Consider the following 23,848-nt stretch of genomic DNA (forward strand, 5'->3'; position numbering starts at 1 on the left):
AAGTCTCTCCATTATTTGGATTTCTTCCACAATATGCATCCATTGCTTGAGGTTCGGGGTATCTTCTACCTGAGTGTTTCACATATAATACAGTGGACGGTGTCCCAGAAGAGCTTTATTTTCTCACATTCCCAAAAAATGTGTCTGATTTGAATCCTTATCCATGCAAATTCTCCAGCAGAGTTGCTGAGTTATAATTAGTTTGCCCTTGATTTGTGGTGTTATAAAATATCTTATTTGGTTTTTCCAAGCAAATTCTCACCATTTTTGTGACTGCGTAGTGGTTTGGTGAACTTTCCACATATCATATCACATCTCCTCTGAGATGTTTTCTCTCAAATCCTTTTTTTCCATTTTGCTTTGACATATATAGAGTTGACCCCACTTTTGATTCCAGGGTCTATTTTGTGCTCCTCTGTTTTGATTCGCTTGAGGAATCATCTTTTCAATTATTTTTAGGCCCTTCCCCTAAGCTCTACTCACGATCTCGTCCTCCACGTCTCTGTTGAACTGGTGGATCTCACGGGACGCCATGAGCTTGTCCCGCCTCTTCTTCAGTGGCTCCTGCAGCGTCTGGAACTTCTTTTCTACGATGATCCGCTGCCCGTCCACCTCGTCCGAGTCCTTCCCCTCCTGACGGAGGGCCTGCGACTGACCCTTCAGCTCATCCACCTCCTTCTGACGCACCTCCACCTGGCTCTCCAACATCTGAGGGGGAAGGAGGACAGTTCAGGGAGGCAGAAAAAGAAGCCTTAAACTGTAAATAAAGACATTTCCGTTTAAGATTCCTGCTGGGAAAATCAATGTAAACTTCTTCACAGATGCATAAAAACAAAGAGAAAAGGGAGGAATCTCTGTGTGAAACACAGTTGTTTGCAGGATCTTTTCAGTTTTTCCCTTGGCTGAATCTAGTGCAGGCTCAGCTGACAGACAGCTGAACTGTATCCATGGCAACCAGGCAAAATCCATCTTCTAGGAATAGCAGGCATCTCAAAAAAAAAAAAACAACTCCAAAAGTGACCCGGTTTTTCACTTAAGAATTTTATTTTGAAAAAATCTTTAAGAAATGTGACTTTTTTTTAAGGGCATTTTTTTTTTCACTTTTACTTTAAGTTTAATGATACAACTCAAGAATCAAGAATCTACAACAAAACAAGAGGGCGTTACAACAGCCCATAAACAAACAGAGCATTTATTTGAACATATATATAACAAAGTCAAACTAAAGATTTAAAAATTCTTAAGACATCTTTCTCCATATGAAGAAAGGCCAGCAGTTTTTCCTCTTATACTTGCTCTAATTTACTTTGTATTCTTTTATTGCTGATTGTTATCTGATATTTTTCATTATGTTATTGTTAACAATTACTAATAGTAATTAAAATACAGTTCCTCTTTGAAAATATCATCAGATTTCACAACCAAGCAGATTTAGCAGTATATTTGAAGACTTTTTGAAATAGTTTTTTGATTGCTTCTTTGACTATGATCCAATAATCTAAGTTTAAAGATTGAAGGGCGTATTCTATTTGATTTTTTTGCCACCAGATAAGCTAAAGGACTAAAAAAAGAAAAGTGCATTGAACAGATCTGCAGCAGACGCGAAGCTGTGGAAGAAAATCTGGGAAAACGTTTTGAACATCCTGGACAGACAGGTTTTATTTTACGTCCACAGGAAGCAATAATCACGTATTTCATAAGAACAAAATCTCATTTCTGCTCCTCCTGGAGGCCTGAGGGAGTCTGCTGCTCCAAGAAAAGAAGAGGGAGGCAATAAAGAAACCATCATCATCATCATCATCATCATGAGGAGCGTCAGACAAACAACGCTGAACAAATAACAGCAGTCTGGATGAGAGTTAGAGCGGATGGGAACAGAGGAGACAATCCTCTTCTGCTCTCCGACACCATGAATTTTTAAATGATTTCATCGGTTTTTCTCCTAAAAACACCAAACAGATGTGAGGAGGATCTTCTCTGATGAAGCAAAACTTTTACCATTGAGCGAGAAAAGTCTAAATATAGAACAACAACAACTACTACTAAGGAACTGACTTAAAAGTTCAAAGTATCTAGTATAAAAAGTACACAATAGAATTTCATCCACACGCCCCTCCCCCGCCTGGTTTCTCACCTGCTGCTTCTTGAGGAGGATGTTGACGGACGTCAGGTCTTTGCCGAAGTCGTCGGACTGCAGCTGACCCTCCAGGCCGTTCAGCCACTTGTCCAGGTCGGCGCAGCTCTGCGTGAACAGCTCGGCCTTGTTGGCGTCAAACAGACACTTGGCTTTGGTCTGCGTGGTGGACTCCAGCTCCTCCCACATGGTCTTCAGGGACGCCAGCTTCTCCTTCACCACGCCCTCTGTCTCGGGCTTCTCCGTCATCAGCGTTTGTCCGTCCTGAAGGCAGATTTCTCAGCTGGAGTCACGCTCATCTGTAGAACTTAGAGAGCTCCGCCCCCCTCTCTTTTCCCGCCTCACCTTGCTGATCTTATCCAGCCACTCCTTGTTGGACTGCAGCTCAGCCATGAAGGCCTGGTGTTTCAGCCACTTGCTGTGGAGGTTCCTGGCCTCGTCGTACGTCATGTCCTGAGCCGTCAGCATCTTCTCGTTGATCCACAGATTCAGCTGAGAAGACAAACAAAAGTAAAGGGCCGTTCCCCCTAGACCTACGTTCCCATCGCCCTAATCAACGAGCATTTTAGCGACCACTTTCAATGAAAAGTCTAAGTGAACGCATGCTCATGCGAGGTTCAGGCTTCACTCAGATAGATTTAATTCATGGAAGTGCCAACCGTTTGAAAAATGATTATGAAGGAAAAATTTATGCTGGAATTCTATGAAACCAAATCTCCAATTGGAATAGATCTGAGAAGAAAAAAAAACCCGGAGCAAGATTTGCACAACATGGTTTAGCAATGGGGTGAGGGGCCCATAAGGACCCCCACTGGAGGAGGGTCATTGTGCACCTTGAGAATGGAACCCTAATTTCCTGTGTGCCAGTCCTGCATGTAAATGTGCGTTCAAGAACACGTGTCACATGCCCAGTGTGAACGTAGCATGAGGTGTTGTGGATGTGCGTCTTTTGCACCTCCTGGCAGTCCTGCAGGAACTTCTGCAGGTCTCTGTTGTCCTTCAGCCTCATCAGAAGGTCACTGGCAGCCTGGCGGTTCTTCTTGTGCCTGCAGATCACAAAACGGATTCAAGTAATCTTGCAGTTAAAAACTCCTAAATAACAAACCACCGACGTAAAAACCTCCAATCACCTTTGATCAATGGAGTCCACTTTCTCCTGGATGCGCTCAGAGCTGACGTTGCCGTCGGCAACCAGGCGGCGTCCGGTGTCAACCACGTTGCTTATCTTCTCCTCGTTGGCGTCCATGGTAGTCATAAAGTCCTCCTGCTTCTTGATGGCGGCCTCTGCCGCCTCCAGAGTGGTGGGCATCTCCGTGTGTGCCAGAACGTACTCCTAATGGAGAAAGAGCAGGAAGACATTACTGCCTGTGGCTGCAACCATCACACTTCAGCCAAAGATGTGTATCCATGGTTACAAAGTCATGTCTGTGGTCTTTTTGTCTTGAAATTTTTTGAACATTTTTTATTTCTCACTCAGCTATACTGCACCATCAGTGATCTATTCTTAAAAAATGTTTACATTGACCAATGCAAATTTTTTTTTGGGCCATTTTAGATGGGTGTCGGTACATTCACTCAGTCCAGTTCTCATATACAATCAATGAGAAGAACAAGAGCTAACCAACATATCCTTTCCTCCAAGGCGGATGATCTCATCCCGGGTTTTGGGTGGTGCTATGGTGAAGCACCGACTTGAAAGAATCAGGAGGTCTGCAGGGTTTAAAGGGGACATCCTCAGAAGCTTCTAACCATAAGGTGGGGGTTGAAGTTTTTGCCAATGAAACCATTAAGGTGTAATGGCGCCTCTCTACCACCAGATGGTAGCATTGGGTCTTATTGGGTATGGTCTGAAGCTTTCCCTCTTGTTAACCATCACTGTTCCCCCCAGCTGTCAAACAGCTGTGTGCCTCGTCGTGACTTCCTCAGCACACAATGGAGTCTTCTTCACAGCACAGAAGCTGCCTCTGATGGTCAGCTTCAGTTTGATTAATCACTTTAGAACAAATGAACTGAAGCCTGAACAGTTTACAGGAGGATTTTGTCTTTTTTTGTTAAATTTCAAGTAAAAGTTTAAAACCAAAAGAAATTAATGAATAGAAACAGTGAAAAGCACTGAAAATGTAATAATTCTTCCTGCTCTAATTCAGCCCAGCATACAGACCCCACCTGCAGTGAGTCAGGTGGGGTTGAAGCATATCCCAGCATCCACTAGAGCAGGAGGTCATTAGAGGGTCTAGTTCTACCATCAGACCTGAAGTTTCCTTCAGAGGAAAACCTCAACTCCAATCTGGATTCAGATGTTCTCCCCCACAGATCCAGAACCTTCCAGAGCTTTATACCACGATGGCTTTCCTTAACCTAAAAGCTTGTATCAACTGATGAATCCCACTGAGCTGTTTGCTCAAAGCTCTGGTTTCTGCAGACGGGTTACCTGGTTGTTGAGGAAGGCTTCGGCCTGCTTGGTGTCTCTGAGGAACAGCTGGTAAGCGTGGGACTGGGACAGCAGGTTCTGCCGGTTCTCCCACATCTTGTGCAGCTCGTTCCAGCCGGTGTCGAGCGCCTGCAGCCGCTGCCGCAGGAACATGTGCTGGGCGTCCGTCTGGCCCTGCGTCACCATCTCGCCCATGTCCCTCATCTTCTGATAGTCCTCCTCGTAGTTGCGGATCTCGTTCTTGATGTTCTCGTGCTGGGCCAGCAGCTTCTCCGCCTCTGCCAGCGTGTTGGGCATGTCCTCCGAGGCAATGGCGGTCTGCGTCCGCGACAGCCACGACTGGAAGTCGTCCAGGTCACGCAGGAACTGCTGAAGCTTGCTGGCCTCACCTAGAGATTCCTCTCTGTTCTTCAAACCGTCCTGTTGGTCAGTAAGTGGGAAAACTCAAGCCTGACCCAAAACAAAAACAAAAAACAGAGCAGAACTCTAATCGGCGCAGGCCTCCCACCTTCATCTCCTGCCAGACGCCCGTGATTTCAGCCAGACGTCCTTTGATGGCCTCGGACTGCTCTGGGTGTTCGGAGGCCAAACGCTCCGCCTCCTTCCCCAGGTCGCCCATCTTGTCCTCGATGGCCACGAGGTCGCGCTCCATCCCAGTCAGCTTCCTCTGCAGAGCCATGACGCCGGCCAGGTCGTTCCCCAGCTCCTGAGTGGACTCGATCAGCTGCAAGACCATGAGGAACAAGTTTCTGAGAGAGCCTCCAACAGGTCAAGAGGGAGGAGGATTCGGCTGCAGTTTCTTTAAATCTGGATTGCCTAACATTAGAATCATTAAAATGATGGATACATAAATTGCATTTGATCAAAAATCATCCCAGGATCATAGATAAATACCAAAGACATTGTTTTGTATGCTTTCTGATTTTAAAACAACTTTTTTTTTCATTCCTCCTAAGTTTCCAGATTCTGCTCTTTAAATTGAACCTAATTGTCAGGCTGAGCTCAGACCGAGGCAGGTGGGTTCAGGTGGCTACCTTGTTCTTCTCCTTGATCCAGGACTTGGTCTCGTTACACTCCAGGTGGTAGTTCTGGACTCCCAGTGCCGAGACCAGGCTCTCCTTCTTCTGGTCCACCAGGTCTCTGAACTGGCTCCACCTGAGGAGGAACAGAAACACTCGAGTCCAATCGGGATCTGTTCAGGTCAGAGGAACAGTTTAGGACGGGAAAACAGACACATTTTTTATTTCTTCATGCTATTCAAGTCAACTAAAAGACACGAGGAGCTAAACATTTTCACACAGCACTTCCTAAAAGTTCTGGACCTTAAATGTCAAAAAAAAAATCAAATCTATTTTTTAACCACTTAGTTTGACTTCTTCCACTAACAGCAACACAGGAAATTCAGACTCTCTTGTTTGTCAGTGAACGCACCACAGAAGAAACAAGAACTGAAGGAAATCTATATTGGTTTTAAGTTCCAGCTCATCATTTCAGTCGTTTACATTTAGATTAAAAGCAAAAACAAGTGAAACAGGGCTGTGCTTCCATCACTGCCTCCTCCATCTTTGTTTCTGCTCTGCAAACGCTGTATGAAAATAATTCATATCAACTAAAGGTCTGATTTTATTCATGTTCCTCGCCCACGTCAACCAAAGAAGGGATGAAAATGTATCACAGACAGCTTTTTCATCTGTGTTTTTGTCCTTAGAGATGACACCTGTCCCATCTCTGAACTATAAACAAAGACAGATGCCGAGCAATAGCCTGGAAAATTGACCAATCAGAAAAGTCCCAGCATCACTGATGTAATCTCTAGCTGTAGACCAACAGTGTGGGGAAGCCAGAGGATCCAAAGACGAGAATCCCAATACCTCAATGTTCAAGATCTGTTCCTGAAAATGTGAGTATGAATGCACAGAGTTGAGCCGGCTGGCTAGTTTGCAATCTTTATAAATATAGTGTTAATCTTTTAAAGTAAAGCTATCAAGTATTTTTCTTAGATCGTAAAAATGAGACGGAAATTCAGTTTACAGTAAGAAATTCTTAAAAAGAAAAAGAACAAATTTGTTTTTACATAAAGTTAACAGTTTGAATGAAAATAAAAGGAATAATTAATGATCAATATTACTAAACAAACAATTATATGACATCATATGACTGTCTACTAGCATAGCAGAGAAGCGTACCGGAACCTTGTCTGGAAAATGTAAATTGTGCCAATTTTTTTGGTATGAGAAAAAACAGTGATTTAGACCAAAAAGTATCAGAAAACTCCGCAGTCTGACAAGTGTGTGAAAGTAATGAAAAACATCATTTCTTTTAATACTCTTTGTGTTTTTATCTGTTAGGTTTTGTTGGTTCTGATCTTCTGTTCTATACAGGAACCAATCAGACAGAATTATATCAAACAATGGTGAGAATCGTAGTTGGATCTGTGAGTCGTTGGATCTCGATCCTTGAATCAAATCACTACTATGGATCCACAGAGCAGTTCGCAGGAATGATCCACAGTTCAAACCACAGCTGGAAATGTCTGACAGTCCATAAATCATTAAATGTGTAGCATGAGCTTTTTACTGGTTTTTTCATTAATCCTTAACTTAAGAGTCTAAATTTGTTTCATGAATTCATTAAACTGATGAGAATAGCTTCCTTTATTAAGAGTTGTAATGACTTTTCATGCTTTTCGTAATAGTTTTAAGGATCTACAACTTTCTTATTTGTGTGAAAAAAGGGACTTTTTTATTTGCTCTGTTTCTTTTTTAATCCGTTTTCTGTTTAAACAGAGGGACACATTGAAGAACCTGTACGGGATAAACTGGTTTGAGTCCAGTCTGGTTACCTGGTGTTGAGTTTGTCCTGCTGGGCTTTTATCTCCTTCTCACTGGGATGTCCGCAGTGGATCAGCTGCCTGGCAACCTGGTTGACCACGGCAACCCGGGATGCCTGGCTGTTCATCTCAGGCTCCAAACTCTCAAACCTGAAGGGAAAAAGTAGAACACAGACCAGAAATTTGACCTCAAATTCATTAAATGCTGTGTTCTGCAGTCATGTTTCTACTGGATTATTTTGTTTGTTTATGCGAATAAATCACTTCTGTGCTTGCTGGAACCTTCTTTGAATCTTTTCTTAAAGCGTTAAACCAAAAAACCATCAGAACATCAAGTTACACTTTCCAAACATTCTTTGTGACTTTGATAGCTCGGACCCGGTTCTGTGGAATAAACCAGTTGCACAATCTTAATTCAGGCAGAGCTCCTCACCAGCCCATAACCCTGATAACATCTTTAGTCTTCTTTTTCTTTTCCCATGTTAGCTGATGTTAAAACAAACAGCAACTTTAGGATCTAAAACATGGAGTTTTGGGAGAAGAAAAGAATAAATAAAATTCAAGTCAGGCCCATTTAGCAGTCGGGGATTTCTATTGTTTCTTTATACCTTCTATTTCTTTGTACAAGTTGCGTTTTTTTTGTGCATAGTTTGGTTGAAATATATAGCAACAACCGTTGTGTAGGTGTGTGCACCAATATTTGTTACCAACAGCAACACAAAAGAAGGAGCGCTCAGTCTTTTGTCGGGTTTGGCGGAATAGATCGATAGTGACACCGTTCAATGGATTTACTGATTAAAAGTATTAAAAAGAGCTTATTTGACTTGTTAGCATGATCTTTATGCTTTGTTATCTTAGTAATTGTTCATATGTGCACCTAAGTAAAAGACACTTCCTCCTATGTTTCAAGATGAAACGTCTGTTCTTATTCCCATATCTTGTTGAATACATTTCTCCCAAAAGATGTAGGATTTTTTTCTTCTTTTTTGTGCATTTTCTATACTCTGGAGAGACTTGTAGTCTAAAAAAGAATCACTTCTCTGTTCTTCTATGCACGTTTGTACGATTTAGCAGCTCCACTCTGCTGCTAAAGCTCAGAGTCTACCGACTGTCTGAAGACAGAGACTGCGATGAGAGGGGTTGAAGTGAAGGAAGGAAGGAAGGAGATCTGCAGCGCCTTCCTCACAGCTGTGCTGGAAAGATCACTTCTGCTCACCGGTGTTGGACCACCTCCAGGTCCTCCAGCTTTTCTGGGATGTCCATGCTGTTGAGCCACTGCTCCTTCTCATCAATCCACAGCTCGCAGGCGCTGGCTTCGCTCAGCATCTTGTAGAGAGCCAGAGCGTCCTGCAGCGCCTGCTTCCTGAGCCGCGTCAGCTCTGCCACCTCCTTATAGCGCTCCTCAATGCCCGCCAGACGACTCTTCACCTGCACAAACCAGAGCGTCACTACAGCGGCCGCCACAGGCCTGCTGCGGTTAAAGAACCGGACCTGTACCTCCTCAGAGTTAGCTTTTTCCGGCGGCAACGTCCGCGACTGATCGTGCAGAGCCTCGATGACGGGTCGGTAGCTGTCAATCTCCTCCGCGACATCTTTGTGTTTCTTCACCAGGGCCTGGGTGGAGAACTCATCGTGGCCGACGTCGACGCTAGAGACAATCCGCAGAACGTCCAGCATCCAGGTGTCGATGTCGTCCGCATCAGCCTGCCAGAAGGAGACGCATCATTTAGAATCAAAGCCACGCCCACTAGGTGCCGTCAAAACCGCACTAATTCAAGTCAATGAAGCTCCAACAACGGTGAAAAAACAACACGTTCATAGAATTGGACCTGTGGGGGGGCGCCATCTTTGACTTCCATCTGTTTCAGATGTATTGAACGTTAAATAAAAAAGGCAAAGATGGTTCAAATCTTTTTTAATATGAGTAATAAAATACAACCAATTTTTTAATTTTAAGTATATTTAAATTGAAATCTTTATTAAGAGATTTTTTTTATTTTTTAATTGAACTGCATTGGTGTTGTACCTGGAACTGGTGATGGTTGCAGGCCTCCTGCAGCCGGCTTTTCCTCACAGCGGTCAGGCGCTCCAGAGTCGCCCACTGCTCCTGCAAGGCATTCAAAGGAAGACAAGAAAAAAGTCAGGTGTGTGCACACATTTCAAAATAAGAGCATGCTTGCTGGCTAACTTGCTCACCTGAATGTCTCGGATTCGTTCCCTGATCTTGTCAGCCCCAAAGTGGTTGTCGGCCACCAGGTCCTCGCCTTGTTTGATGGTTTGCTGCAGGTGGGCGGCTCGCCCGCTCATCTCGTCCTCAAAGGCTTTGTGCTGACTCAGCAGACGCAGGGCGCCGGTCAGATCCTTCCCATAATCCTCGGAGGAAAGTATCTGCTCCTTCTCCCTGATCCATCCTTCCTGTAAACACAGAGAGGCAAGCATGTGAAACCAGAACTCAAACCAAAAGGATTTGGGGTCATTCTCCTCAGTAATTGTGGCCTCTGGGATGACCACAGGACCTACTGGTTGGTGGCTGTAGGTCCTGTGGTCCACTTGTCTAAAATGTGACAAGCTTTTTGCACAATACAGGAAAAGAAAACTTTTGCTAAAGCGATCTACGTGAAAAATTCACACACATGCTGCCAGCTTAAGTCTTCAACCTCAACAGAATTGTTGTTGACCTTTGACCTTGTCAAGTGGCGAGCTCACAAAAGTGGCGTTCCCGCGTGGCTCGCACATTTTTTACTGGAATATTGTGAAATGAATACATGAATCAATGGCTCAAGCGGAACAAAACGATTTAACATACGATATAAGTATATTAGGAATGTGGGCGTGGTTAACAAAAACATCTGTTGCCAAAGAAATTCAAATGTTTACTTTTGCCGTTCGTCTAAAAATTACATAGATGTGCTGTTCACCTCCAGGCAACCAAAACATGAAATGGTTGCCATGGAGACAAAACCAACACAAAGGCCACAAAAGTGTTTATTTCTAAATAAATTTGTCACGTGGCGCTCTGAAAAGGCTGGCAAAGGCAGAAATGGAGAGTGAAGGGAATCTAGCGGCTTCTTAGCCAATGAAGGGGGGTCGGAAAGGGCGGGAAATGCCTGCGGGCCATACAACGCTGCCTGTGGCTTTCATTTGTTTTCGTTTTTAGCTCAAGATTAATGTTAGACAAGGAAAGTTTAGATACAAATGCTTTCTTTATTGAAATTAAGGAAAGGTCTAAACATTATTAGTAAATACATTTAAAATCAATTATGAGGAAAAAAGGAAGTAGGAGTTACCTCTTCCGCCATTTCCCAGAAGAACTTCCAGAGGCGGCGGGACTCCTCGAGGCGAGCTCGCCGCTCAGCCGCCAGCTGAATCAGCTCCTGATAGCAGAACTCCAGGTGAGCAACGCGGTCTCTGATGATCTGGGGATCGCAGGGCTTGTAACCTGAGGAGGAAGAGGAGGTGAGGACGGACACTCGCAGCTGGAGTGGAGGCCAAAGTGTTTTTTAACACTTTTGATTAAATCGCACGAATTGGACTAGGCAGGTTCGTCTCAGGGAGCGTGTGTACAATATCTTGAAGGGACAGCGAAGATTAAACATGTGGGTTACAGTTTCCATCAGTCGTACCTTCGGTGTCGCTGGCGAATCTCTGAGCGTTGCTGTTGACGTTCCGGACGCGGTCGGCCTGGATGGCGATGTCGGCCTCCACCAGAGCGTGTTTCTGCAGCAGGTCCTCCACGCCCAGCAGGTGCTTCCCGTAATCCTGAGACAGCAGCAGCATCTGCAGGTGCAGAGGCGGCTCAGAGAAGCTTCCACCAACCAGGAGCATGCAGCTCCAACCATGTTTAGAGTTTCCTTTTTAAATGTCAGAGGTTTGATTCTAAATCTACTACAAAAAATTCCTAACATGAATAGCTTCTTGCTTGCTATAGTTTGAATAAAAATGCTAATTTGCTTTTCTGAAACTTAATCCTCATCTCTTCAAGAATCTATATGTAAAAGTCCTCAATATTTCCATCATTTGTTTTTTGTCTGACGGGTTTAAATCTGTGAATTTAGCAGAACTCTAGCAGACTTTCCATCCATCAGACCTTTCTAGCACCACCTGCTGGCTGCTCAATTTGTTTTATTCCTCCAAATGAGCTGATGGAGAAGAACTTCCCCTTTGTTCTTCCCACCTTCATCTCATCCATCCAGTCCATGATGTAGAGCATTTCCTGGAAGACCCTCTGCAGGCCCAGGTTCTGCTCCAGCCGATGCCTGCGGGCCTTCAGCAGCTCCAGCAGGTACTCCCACAGTCGGTTCACGTTGTCCTTCCTCGCTGTAATGCGTTTGATGTCGTGGTAACTCTCTGCCTCCAGCTCCTTTGCTACGGAAACCACAGCCTGCAGCAGCCAGGGGAACAATAAGCGCCATATTTAACCAGTACTCTCAAAGCTGGAACACATCAGAGAGCCGGTAGCTGACCTGGACTCGCTCCTCGTACGCAGCGATGTCCGTTTCTATGGCTTCATGCTTCTTCGTAGCAGCTTCTACAGCCTGGAGGTCAAAACCAAAGTTGTCCTAACAACCAGAAAGAGGATAAGTTGAAAAAGAGTCGAAGAAAAGATGAAAGGATGTTGTGCTTTAAAACGTTTTGTGATTTTTGGTTAATCTTGGTTGTTGCTGATGACAAAAACACAGGCGCTCGTTTTTTTTTTTCTACCTGTGAGACAAGCCGCTGGTTCTCGCTCAGCCACGTCTCCCTCATGGCGGCTTTGCGGTCGAAGCGTCGTGCAAGTTGCTCCAGTTTCTCCTGACGAATCAGCTCCGTCCTCAGTGCTAGCTCCCGCTCGTGCTCCGCCTTTTCCAGCCGCTCCCACGCCTAAAAAAAAATACAACAAGTCTGATGCCAATTTATTTTCCATCAAACCATGAATGCGATTTTTTTTTTTAAGTTTCAAGCATTGATAACATGATTCTTACACCACCATGCCTTGCTACATTTATCTCAATAAGGGGCAAATCTTACCAGCGACGAAAAAAAAATAAATTACTAATGTTTTTGCCTTCATAGATGCTAAATTACGGGAAGCTTGGTGCATATTTGCATTAAAAAAAGTGTTGATTGGATTTCTGGACATCAGATAATCTATCTTGGATGCTCACTTTAAAACTCTGAGTACTGTAAAAATCTGATGAATAATTAGTTTCTTTTATTTTGTATGTAAACAAACTCGGAAACAAATAAGGTGGTGGTAGGGGGGGGGGGGGGGGGGTCACCTTGTTGATGTCAGAGATGAGTTTGCCCTCTCGGGGCGTGTACACCTTCTGGTTGTTGGCTCTCATCTTACTCTGGATGGTGAACAGAAGAACCTCCAGGTTCCCCTTCTCTGTGAACCTGCACACAAACACACACACACACACACAGACGACACAACTTTTACAAAAAAAAAAACACAACCTAAAAGAACAAAGCGACAAAAAACAGCAGTTTATAACTGAACCAGAATTACTGGTATTCTAGCAAAATAAATCTGCGATGAAATCTGGTTTGATTTCTTCAGTCAAACAGGAAAAGCCCTGCTGAAGCTCAACACCGTCGAGGGAAACGTTCAAGGGAAAAAAAGCTTTCATGTTTACGTCACGGCTGCTGAGTCTGTGCAGATTAAACTGTTTTTCTTCACAGGAAAGTGAAGATGCAAGGAAAACCAAAAGCTTTTAACGGTTGGTGAAACGCAGAAAAGCTTTGGCTGAAAATGACTGCAAGCTGTGTTTGTGGGTCCTGCTCATTTATCAAACCCACATCTGCAGTTTGTGGTTCTGACATCATGCAATAAACCAAACAGATGTCTTCAATAGAGAGGGGAAAAAAGGTATGGAGACAGCAGCAAGGAGCAATTCTGCTTCATGAACAAAGGCGTAAACACACCGTGCTGCTCGTTTTAGTTATTTCTTTTTTTTGGTGGGTATAAAATAATCTGTTATACACCTTCACAGTCCCATTCCGTTTTGTTGCTTTTTGCTTTGTTTATGTTTTGTTGTGAGGGTTTCTTTTTTGTTCTTTAAAATCAGAGCAATCAAAATCTAAACCAAGCTATTCTTAAGCACTTTATTGTTAACAATATCCATATGTATGATAATATATTACCTTTGGCACACTAAAAATTACTTTTTTAAATAAATTACGAGTTATTTTCACAGCCCATTTTCCAGATCCGGAAGTCAGATAACTTAATCTCTTGAGACATTGACTTTCACTCCGTGTGGGTGCCGCCCATTTCATGATGTCATCCTAGAGCGGCGTATCAGCGTCTCGCCCACGAAAACAAACAACATCTAAACTTTTGCAAAGATGGATGTGCATATTGTACATAGAAAAGAAAAGCGTTTTGCCAATCACTGCTAGCTGCGCGGAATAAGTGTGAGTTAGCCTGGGGGCGGGGCTGGCAGTGCAGTCTTCTTGGAAGGGGCTGTTCCCACTTTGTTATGTCATAATGTGAGAACCCACTTGTCTTTCATGAATTGGTAGGGGCTGATGCTCAGAGTGCATGTTTTTAGAGAAATATTCAGAAAAGCATGATCGGATCAAAATACCGCTTTTAATTTCTTTTTGTGAGGAATGAACATTATAATACACTTAAAATCTTAAACCTTGATTTTGCATGGTGTCGGCCCTTTAAACAGTTTGTAAAAAATAATAATAATAATAATAAGGCAGAAGGGAACTGTTTTTATAAACTGTCAGCCGATGGAAAGAGTCAAAAGTGTAGAGAATGACGAGTTTTCCCCTCATCTGATGCTCGCCGTCTTTTACTTTTAAATGAAAATACATCTGTAATGAACTCATCTTGTACTCATAGATGAAGAGTTCAGCGGTTGATGTTTCTCATCTTAAGTGCACCAACATGTAGGTCTAAAGCCCATGGAGGACTCTGCGAGTGAACAGCTACTGACTTGGGCGGCTTCTCCACCGTGCGGTACGTGTTGAAGGCCTGCAGCTGCTGCTGGACGCCCACCAACGAGTTGGCAAACTTCCGGTTGTTGAGGATGATGATGGTCTGTTCGATCCACTCCAGCAGGTCAGACGCCAGTGACTCGTACTTCTCGATCATCTTTTCTGTCTCGATGGCATGGTCCAGCACCTGGAAGACACAGCGGAGGGAAGAATGGAAAGAATTTGGAAATGTAACATCAAAGACAAACCTGCAATGCGAAAGAAGAAAAGCTTTACCACTTACTGATTACCGTAGTTCCTTTTTTTTAAATTTAAAACGTTTTACATTCTCGTTCTCCTCACTAATCCTTGAATTAAATCTCAAACTGTACATGACAGTAGATTCCAGAGGCTCCTCCTTCTACACACACAGATCCTGCTGATCCAGTGAAGGTGAGGGGCAGCAGGTGGATCGCTTACCTTGCCTATCCTCTTCCCCTCCACCTTTAGGGCCTTCATCTTGGAGAAGTAGTGGTAGTATGTGACCACGTAGGTGATGATGGACTTCTCATCGGGGTGGTCCACGCTGATATCTGCACAGTTTCAACAGGACATGGTCAGGAAAAAAACTCAACGTGTGCACGTTGTGAAGATGAGCGCACGTGGCCTCGCCTTCAGGGTCCAGCAGCTTGGTGAGGCCCAGGTGCTGTTCGGCCAGGTTGAAGGCATTCTGCAGATTGTAGTGAGCGTTGGACTTCTTCAGTTTGTCAAAGTCAATCAGGTCTGGCCTACAGAACAAAATACACAAATGTTAAAGCTGCTTCCACTTTGACTTTTACTTTAAAGACTTTTCAACTTTTCAGCTTTTTACATTTTCAACAGGTGTTCTTAATGGGAGATTCTCAAAGGCTTCTGGTTTTGTTTCTACAGATTTCTCCAAAAGTCTACATTTTTATGAGGATCTTCCAAAGCTTCATAAATGCAATAAAACCATTTTATCTTTTGATTGATGTCCATTTTAAAAAAAATGGAACCTGACCTGAAAAGTTCATGTAGAAAGTCTGCTCTGAGAAAGAGCAAAAGAGCTGTCAATTTCACTGAAGAACTTCAAACATCCTTCAGAAAGTCTGCAGAACTGATGTGCTTAAGATGAGAAATGCTCTAAAGCAAATCAGAAGAAGCTGCTTTAAATTAAAGGCTGTGTCACACAGCCACTACGTTCATTCTGCTGGGGGTGCGACGGATCACAAAACTCATAGTTGGGGTCGTGTCACGGTTTTAGGGTCACGGTTTGGATGATTTTTTCGAATAAATATAATGGAAAAAGACTAACAGGAAAAAAATAAAAGTCTACTTTTTTTTTAAAGCTTCAAACATAGATTCAATAAAGCATTTATATAAAGTCCTTCAAAACATACACACACAGACACAAATGTATCTTAACATCAAAATATTTGCCCATTGAGGTCGATTTATAAAAACAAAACATTACTAAGATCTTCGAACTCAAGATATTCCTTTATATAAAAAGATGCCCATTTACACAAGCTTTGAGACATTGCATCTTGAAAAAAAGGAACATTTTTCATTCTTTCACATTGTTCCCTGTTGCTATGAAGCCCGTCCCAGCGGTTTTCTCCTGGTGCTGCTCCTCACTGGGAGAGTCTGTACTGATTGCTGAAGGATTTCATAGAGGTGTGCAGCGACGCTTCAGTACAGTTCTTCAAAAGAAATAAATAAATCTGATCTCTCATCATCCGCGTCCTTTGGGATGGAGTCGAGGAAAACTTTTGACGGACCTCCCCCCAAAAGCGGCGGAAGCTGCAGTTGAACACGCTTTTGGACAAACGTCAAGCAGCCACTTTGTCGCATGTTAAAACAAAGAGGGTGTGCGCAAATTTGACACATGGAATGTTGTTCGGTGTTAACAGACAATTGATTTAAATGATGTGCACGAGAGGTGCGCACGCAAAGGGGGTGTAAGCAACAGATCATCCCCTACAGTTTGTGGCTAATACACGAATGAAAACTGTTCATGCGTGAATATTTATGTGGGAAAAAGTGAGAGACGTTGTGCTCTTTACATGACTTTTTCACAGATGTATCACAAATGAAGCACATTAAAACCATGGATGCAGTACAAATAAACCAAGCAAAGAACACGTAAATCCAAGTAGAACATGAACTGTGCATGATTACTGCGCTGTTTATTTGCAATTTAGTAGTGATTTGTGTGTCAGTTACGTAATTTTAACGTAACGTGCGGCGTATGCTGATGATATAAAAGTTATTCATCGGTGGTTCATGCGTGAACAGTCTGTTAGACATACGCGGTATTGTCGTAGGAAGCCATAACTTTGCATAAGCATCTCGCAAAAATCACACACAATTGCAAGATTTACGTGATAATGGGGTATAAACTTTGTAAAATACATGTAAACTGTGTAATTCTCAAACCGACCAATATTTTTGAACAGCTCAAAACTGAATTCACATAAAGACTTGTCGGGCGAAATCCTCGAGGGACATTTGCACACATCGACCAATGAAAACGCAAGAAAAAGTTATATGCATCAGGCATGAATTACAAAAGACCAAAATAAATGGAAAATGCACAAAATCTACGAAGTGGCTGTGTGACACGGCCTTAAAATATGCATGAATGTCTTCTGAGAAACATTTGGTTGGCCAATAAAGTTGATTTTTGTTGTCATTAAAAACTGAAGTTCTTGGAGCTGAAAAACTTGTCACATTTTGTCCTTAAACCTCTCGGCTCCTCATATCCAACTTCAGTTTTTGGCTTAAAAGACGAAGATTCTCAAAGACATTTAAATGTTATCAACATTCTGACAAATTCTTGAAAAATATCCAGTTTGATTTCAGAAAAAGAAGAATTCTCGGGGTTTCCTGACACGAGCACGCAGACGGCGGGAGCTCCTACCTGTGCTTGTGGATGAGGGCGTTGAAGGCCATGCCGTCTCTCCAGCTGGTGGTGAAGTTGTGGATGTTCACGTTGGGATACCTGCAGAGGAGAGACCAGGTCAGACGTGTGATCTTGTATTTAGTGTAAGATCATGTTAGAAAAAGAGCAAATCAACTTAGGCTGAGGCTGACAGTGATATTTTGTTTTGAAAAGTTTTTGTTGTAAAAGCTTTTCAGTTTATCTAATCGAGTAAATCTGCCTTTAGTACTTTGATTTTTCTAATCTTCCTTGACTGGAGAACATTTGTCTGAATCTGTATCTGGTTTAACCCGGCCCACCAGGAAAAAAGAAGCATTATTTGGTTTAATTACTGGAGTGTGAGAAAACATAAATTCATAGAGGAATTAGGAAACGGATACAAGAAATTGTCTTTCCATACAAAAAAATCTTTTTTTTTCATCCTAAAAAATATAAAATAATAAAAAAATAACTATACATTTTCAATAATATGTCAATTTTTTTACAGTGACGTGTTTTTACATACTGCTGCAATCTTTATCTGATATTTGAAATCCATCATTCAAAGGAAGTATATTTCTCATTTATTACGAATGGATAAATAAAGATTTTACAACTTCTCATCATAAAAAATATGTAGTGTGTGTGGGCGGCCGTGGTAGGGCGGTCGACCCATGATTGAAATATTGCAGGTTCGATTCCCGCCTTGCACGCCCATGACACTCAACCCACCTTACCTCTGGTGGGAGGCGGGCGCCTGTGTTTGGCAGCGGAGCCGCCACCAGTGTGTGAATGCATGTGTGACTGGGTAAATGGGTCTGTGACTGTGAAGCGCTTTGAACTTGTAGGTAGAAAAGAGCTATATAAGTATACGCCATTTACCAAGTTGAGTATTTTTACAAGCCTTTTTGGTGCAGTTATTACAGGAAAATGAGACTAGATCTAAACTGAACCACAAAGTTTGTTTCAAGTGAACATGCTGGGAGTGTTTTGGGTCACAGCTCCGACTCACCCGGCGGTCTTCATCTGACACCAGAGCAGCAGGGCATCTTTGGCCGACTTCTTCTCCTTGTTGTCCTCCGTCTCCACGCTGATGTCCTGGATCTGAGACACACGCGGCACAAAGGTGAGGCTTAATGATGCAGAAACGTCTGTGTGTCCACAGAATTCTCCCAAACAAAAACCCAAATCACAGCCTGAAACTACAAATGAAAAGAACTCAGAAAACACGGACATGCTCCTCTCATTTTGAGGATTAAAGGACAAAAACAGGTCTTTGATCAGACTACAATAAAAGAAAATATTTTGTATTCAGATCTAAACTTTGCAGAAAACACCCATCTGGATGTTAACTCTGTGTGACTTTTAAATAGATGATTAAAGTTAGAAACTCATATTTATGTCATTTCGAGTGTCTCGGCTTTAAAGTAGGTTTTTTTCTTAAAGAAAAATGAACAGCAAAATGAACAAATCTCAGACTAAGTATTTTCTGAAAAAGAAGGACCAATCCCCGATCTCCTAGTGAGAAAATTGAGGGTTGTTTTCTACCAAAGTTCTCCAAAAGTCATTTCAACATCCCTTCATTTTCAAAATAAAAAAAATAAAAAAATAAAACAAAATAAAACAAAATTTTTAAATAAGAGCTGAAGCTTCGAGGTTTTTACTTTTTGTTAAGAATAAACCTTTTTTCTTTAAATTTATGGTTTTATAAAATAAAAACAACTAATTATCTACTAACAACTCTTTACACTCTATGCGTCTCCTTTTTCTAAAAACTACAACCTGTTATGAAAAAATGGTAAAAAAGTAAAGAAAAGTAAACCTTTTAACATTTCCTATTTTTTCTAAAAGGGAACAAACCCAGTTCAGCAAAGTCCAAAAAAACTTTACAAAAAGTGAAAAAAACTTCCAAAAAGTCCATGAGTTTTGCACAATAAAACTGTCAACTTTGTTAAAAACATTTCCTACTAAATGAGTGACACCATGGTTTCCTCAAAAAGTTTGATATTCAGAAAATTCGGACCCTTAACCTTCACAGACAGACATTTATCCCACATCCAGCATCATGAACCACATTAAAGCAGCAAATCAGGAACGCTGCCGTCAACACAAAGCGCATCTCTCAAGCATCTGCTGCCAGTTGATTTCATCCTCCAGTAAAGTAGGTTTTATTTCATCCTCAAAGCTTATAAAAGCTAAATCCTTTACTTCTATGTTATCAACAGTTCCCAAGCATGACATCATCTGTCGAGTGACAATCAGCCCATGCCAGAAACACGTTTTTTTAGAACGACGTTTTTCTCGTAGAATTAAAACACATTTGAAATAACTATTCCGGAAGGTTTATAAGAAGGAGAACTAACGTTCCAGTTGATCTTCATGATCTTTTTCCTGAAAGATTCTTTCCCTAACTAAGCTCAGATGACGTTTATCTAAACCGATATGAAACCAATGCGTCATTTCAACTCCTTCATTTCTTCATGTAATGCAGAAAAAGACCAACTAACAATTCAAACTACAGACACTACAACAACTATACCAACTACACCATCTACAGCAACTACACCATCTACAGCAACTACACCATCTACAGCAACTACACCATCTACACCAACTATACCAACTACACCATCTTTTCAATTCAAGTCAATTTTATTTGTATAGCCCACATTTACAACAACAGTCATCTCGATGGGCTTCGTACAGCCCATTTACAGCAACAATGCCAGATCCCAGCAACTACACCAACTATATCAACTATACCAACTACACCATCTACAGCACCTACACCAACTACAACATCTAAAGCAACTATTCCAACTACACCAACTACAGCAAATACACTAACTACAGCAACTATACCAACCACACCATCTACAGCAACTCTACCAACTACAGCAAATACACCAACTACACCAACTACAGCAACTATACCAACTACAGCAACTGTACCAACTACTGCAAATACAGCAACTACACCAACTACAGCAACTACAGCAACTACATTATCTACAGCAACTACAGCAACTACAACATCTACAGCAACTATACCAACCACAAAAAATACACCAACTACAGCAACTACACTATCTACAGCAACTACAGCAACTATTCCAACTAAACCATCTACAGCAACTATACCAACTACAGCAAATGCACCAACTATACCAACTACAGGCTACAACTACACCAACTATTCCAACTACAACAACTACACCATCTACAGCAACTATACCAACTACAGCAACTATTCCAACTACACCATCTACAGCAACTCTACCAACTACAGCAAATACACCAACTATACCATTTACAGCAACTACACCAACTACTGCAAATACAGCAACTACACCAACTACATTATCTACAGCAACTACAACATCTACAGCAACTATACCAACCACAAAAAATACACCAACTACAGCAACTACACTATCTACAGCAACTATTCCAACTACACCATCTACAGCAACTATACCAACTACAGCAAATGCATCAACTATACCAACTACAACAACTACACCATCTACAGCAACTATACCAACTACAGCAAATACAGAAACTATATTAACTACAACAAATACACCAACTACGCCAATTACAGCAAAAATACGAACTACACCAACTATACCAACTACAAGCCACAATTCAGCACCTCTTACCTGGAAGCGGAGGATGATGGTCCAGATCAGCCCCAGAGTGAGGCGGTGGTTCCCATCAACAATGTCGTGGGAGCCCATGTTCTCCAGGTGGACCCGCTGCTCCTTCAGGAACTGCAGAGCCTTGTCCACGTTTTCCAGACAGTGGATCCTCATCCGACCCTTTGTGGGTTTGGGCTGAACCACAGAAAAGGAGAACACTCATTAAAACCATCAGAACGGCTTCATGCTCCATTCGAAAAACCCGAACGCTCTCAGAACCACCAACCCCCTGCGTTATTACGCCTCCTGAAAGTTCCTGATGATTTCAGGAGATATATCCCTGTAATGGCTGCTTTTGGGGATGCACTTTGCTCCGTTTGCCCCAAAAGTCAAATCTAGGGGGGGTACCGACCAATCAGTCCCAATTTGATTTTGGGGGATCCATGATCGGGCAATGTTTTACTGTGAAATCCATTAAATCTATAATCTGCCTCCAAAAAGGCCTGAAAATCAACTTGAAGAAGGCTTACTGACAGGATCGCCCATCAGTTCATATCTGCAGGTGTGCATGCTTCAGCTTAAGTTTCAATCAGTGATGTCATCAGTTAGGCAGTTTTTAGGAATAAAAGAAATAGAAACAGGCAAAGAATCACAATTTTTAAAAGGCGTAAATAATATGTGCATGGGCCGTAACCCAAAAGTTTATTATAACACACCTTAATTGGCATTTGATAAACCACCAAACAGACGGGGAGGCAGCGTTTGAAAAGATGAATCCAGCTAAAGCTAAGCAATAGTGCAGTTAGCGGCCAACTAATGGCGTTTGTGAGATCGAATAATCTGAACTGGCAGGTGAGGTATTTTAAAGAACCACTTTGATGAAAATGTATTTTTTAGTGTTTTTAACATTTTTCTGATGATGGAGGAGATGTATAAAGAAAATTAATCTCAAACTTGCGTTTCTGAGTCTCTCTTTATTTGAATCGCTGCGTATAAGAAGCGGATGAAAAAAATGCCGCTTGAAAAAGATCGTATTTGTGACGTAAAACATGCACTAGGTGCGCCTTTGCTTCTTGCTCAACTCCATTCTGTTGCGTCCAGTTGCAGACAAACAGATCCATGAACGTCTTTATTTTCCTCGTCTGAACTGGAATTCTGGATCTAAACTGTGCGGCTGGAAAGCTCCAATATTGCTCACCATTTTTGTTGCGCCAGTTAGTTTGGGGGTGAGAGGGGCTGTAAGCTAGTGGGAGAGAGTGTAGATAGAGTGCTCTTAGAAATGGGGAGGGGGGGGGGGGCTTCTATCCATGCCAATGGTCCTACCCACAAGTCAGAAGCAAATTTCTAATGACCTCCTGCTGTTCTGCAGAAATGTCCTAGAAATGGTTGTTGTTTTCTATGTCCTAGAAAACAACAGCTTGTTAAAAATAAATTTGCCTAAAAACATCATAATCATAATTCAAAGACCTATGGTAACACTTTTACAACTAATTAAAAGATGTTTGGAGTGGGACTTTTAGGATCTCTTATAGACAGAAAACTGCAAACACTAATAAATAAATATAACACAAGGAGAAAAACACCCAGAAAGTAAATATTCCTGTTTCTTGTTTTAGGAGTTTAAATCAAAGCTAAACTGAAATCACATGAATTCGTTTAGAATCTCTGTGCTGGAGAAAGTGCTCTCCTGGGATATCTGTGTGCTAAACACAGAAAAACAATCATTGCACTCCTGGACTCATGACAGGTTCATCTTGTATATTTCCTCAAACACATAAAAATGTCACAAGAACATGTTAAAAACACCAAAAACGCCATTTTCCTCAGAGTAGATTAAAGATGAAGGGAACATCTGTTCTCCAGAAGTGACAAGGCTCAATATAAACTCCTGTTTACCATAAAGCATGGACCTTCTGCCACACTTGACTGCTTTTTAGGGTTTCTGCTACATATGAAAGATAAGTGGCTTCCCAAAAGGGGAATTTTTGAAAGCAATTGAACAAATTAGTTCTCTGGCTGAACATGAAGCTGTGGTGGAGCCTTCAGAGAGCAGCGAAGTTCATTTGCAGTTGTGTTGCCTCATTTAGGACTTAAATCATGTCTTGGAGACGAAACAGACATGCTCATCTAATTTACAGAAGGATCTTTGAACATTAAAATAAACCTCCAGAATGGCAGAGCAGAAGCGGCCGTACATCCTGTCTGCCGTCCAATGCAAACACCGTGGGTTGTTGCCTCACACAGACACACAACACCCCACCCCACCCGGGTGAAAGTCATCCAAGCCCTCCGGATCTGAACTCGAGCGTCTCAAATACTGGAGTCCAACAAACCACAGGGTAATGCAGCGCTAGTCAGCCGTGAAAACAAACTGAAATATTTCTCCAACATCAGCAGGTTTATGCTGTTTTTAGACTAAACTGCCTCCTGCTTGGTAAAACCAGCTGGTGGGGTGGGGTGGGGGGTGGGGGCGTTCCATGTTTGTTCAGGACCCAATTCAAACCATCAACGCACTTATTCAAGCCCCTACATGACAAGGCTGGGGGTATTTTGAACAAATACGGTGGAACCTGAAACCTCTAGGAAAAAAGAACATGTTCCTTCTGTGTAACAGAGCAGCTCTCTTTGCAGAAAACCACAGTTTTTCAAGGCAGCACAGTTCCACCGTACGCAGATGATTCACACGTTTAAGTCCCTCAACGAAAGGAAGCTTATGAAAGAATGAAAGGAATGCTTGAAACCGCCAAACCATAAAGTTCTGTAAGTTTTATACTTTCAGCCCAGCTGAGTTCCTATACAGAACGATTTTGGAATCAGATTTACATTCCCCCCAGTCAGTCAGCTTTGTTACTGTTTGAAAAAACAAAAGTTGTCCCATATTTCTTTTTTTACTTTTGAACTCACTCAGCATTTTACATTCAACAGAAGCCACATCTCTGGGATTTTTCTGAGAAACAAA

General features: G+C 42.2%; 1 protein-coding gene across 3 annotated transcripts in view; it reads right to left on the reverse strand.

The window, feature by feature from the left end:
• Nucleotides 1-23,848, reverse strand: part of LOC101159770 (spectrin beta chain, non-erythrocytic 1) — a 122,255-nt gene that overhangs the window by 21,093 nt on the left and 77,314 nt on the right. For all 3 annotated transcript variants that reach the window (XM_023963144.2, XM_023963143.2, XM_078931740.1), the window contains 25 exons: nt 20,911-21,084; nt 18,261-18,352; nt 17,249-17,329; nt 14,980-15,095; nt 14,788-14,900; nt 14,328-14,515; nt 12,654-12,771; nt 12,097-12,255; nt 11,859-11,954; nt 11,570-11,776; nt 11,019-11,172; nt 10,683-10,834; nt 9,592-9,810; nt 9,422-9,502; nt 8,893-9,099; nt 8,612-8,823; nt 7,408-7,545; nt 5,600-5,720; nt 5,074-5,289; nt 4,566-4,985; nt 3,265-3,467; nt 3,090-3,180; nt 2,480-2,626; nt 2,135-2,398; nt 484-708 (listed from right to left, as the gene is read on the reverse strand). In XM_023963144.2, the coding sequence (XP_023818912.1) occupies nt 484-708; nt 2,135-2,398; nt 2,480-2,626; nt 3,090-3,180; nt 3,265-3,467; nt 4,566-4,985; nt 5,074-5,289; nt 5,600-5,720; nt 7,408-7,545; nt 8,612-8,823; nt 8,893-9,099; nt 9,422-9,502; nt 9,592-9,810; nt 10,683-10,834; nt 11,019-11,172; nt 11,570-11,776; nt 11,859-11,954; nt 12,097-12,255; nt 12,654-12,771; nt 14,328-14,515; nt 14,788-14,900; nt 14,980-15,095; nt 17,249-17,329; nt 18,261-18,352; nt 20,911-21,084 (4,194 nt within the window). The remainder of the gene's footprint in view (nt 1-483; nt 709-2,134; nt 2,399-2,479; nt 2,627-3,089; nt 3,181-3,264; nt 3,468-4,565; nt 4,986-5,073; nt 5,290-5,599; nt 5,721-7,407; nt 7,546-8,611; nt 8,824-8,892; nt 9,100-9,421; nt 9,503-9,591; nt 9,811-10,682; nt 10,835-11,018; nt 11,173-11,569; nt 11,777-11,858; nt 11,955-12,096; nt 12,256-12,653; nt 12,772-14,327; nt 14,516-14,787; nt 14,901-14,979; nt 15,096-17,248; nt 17,330-18,260; nt 18,353-20,910; nt 21,085-23,848) is intronic.

This window comes from Oryzias latipes, chromosome 15 (genome assembly GCF_053564925.1).
Source record: "Oryzias latipes strain Hd-rR chromosome 15, Olatipes_Hd-rR_3.1".
Taxonomy (NCBI): Eukaryota; Metazoa; Chordata; class Actinopteri; order Beloniformes; family Adrianichthyidae; genus Oryzias; species Oryzias latipes.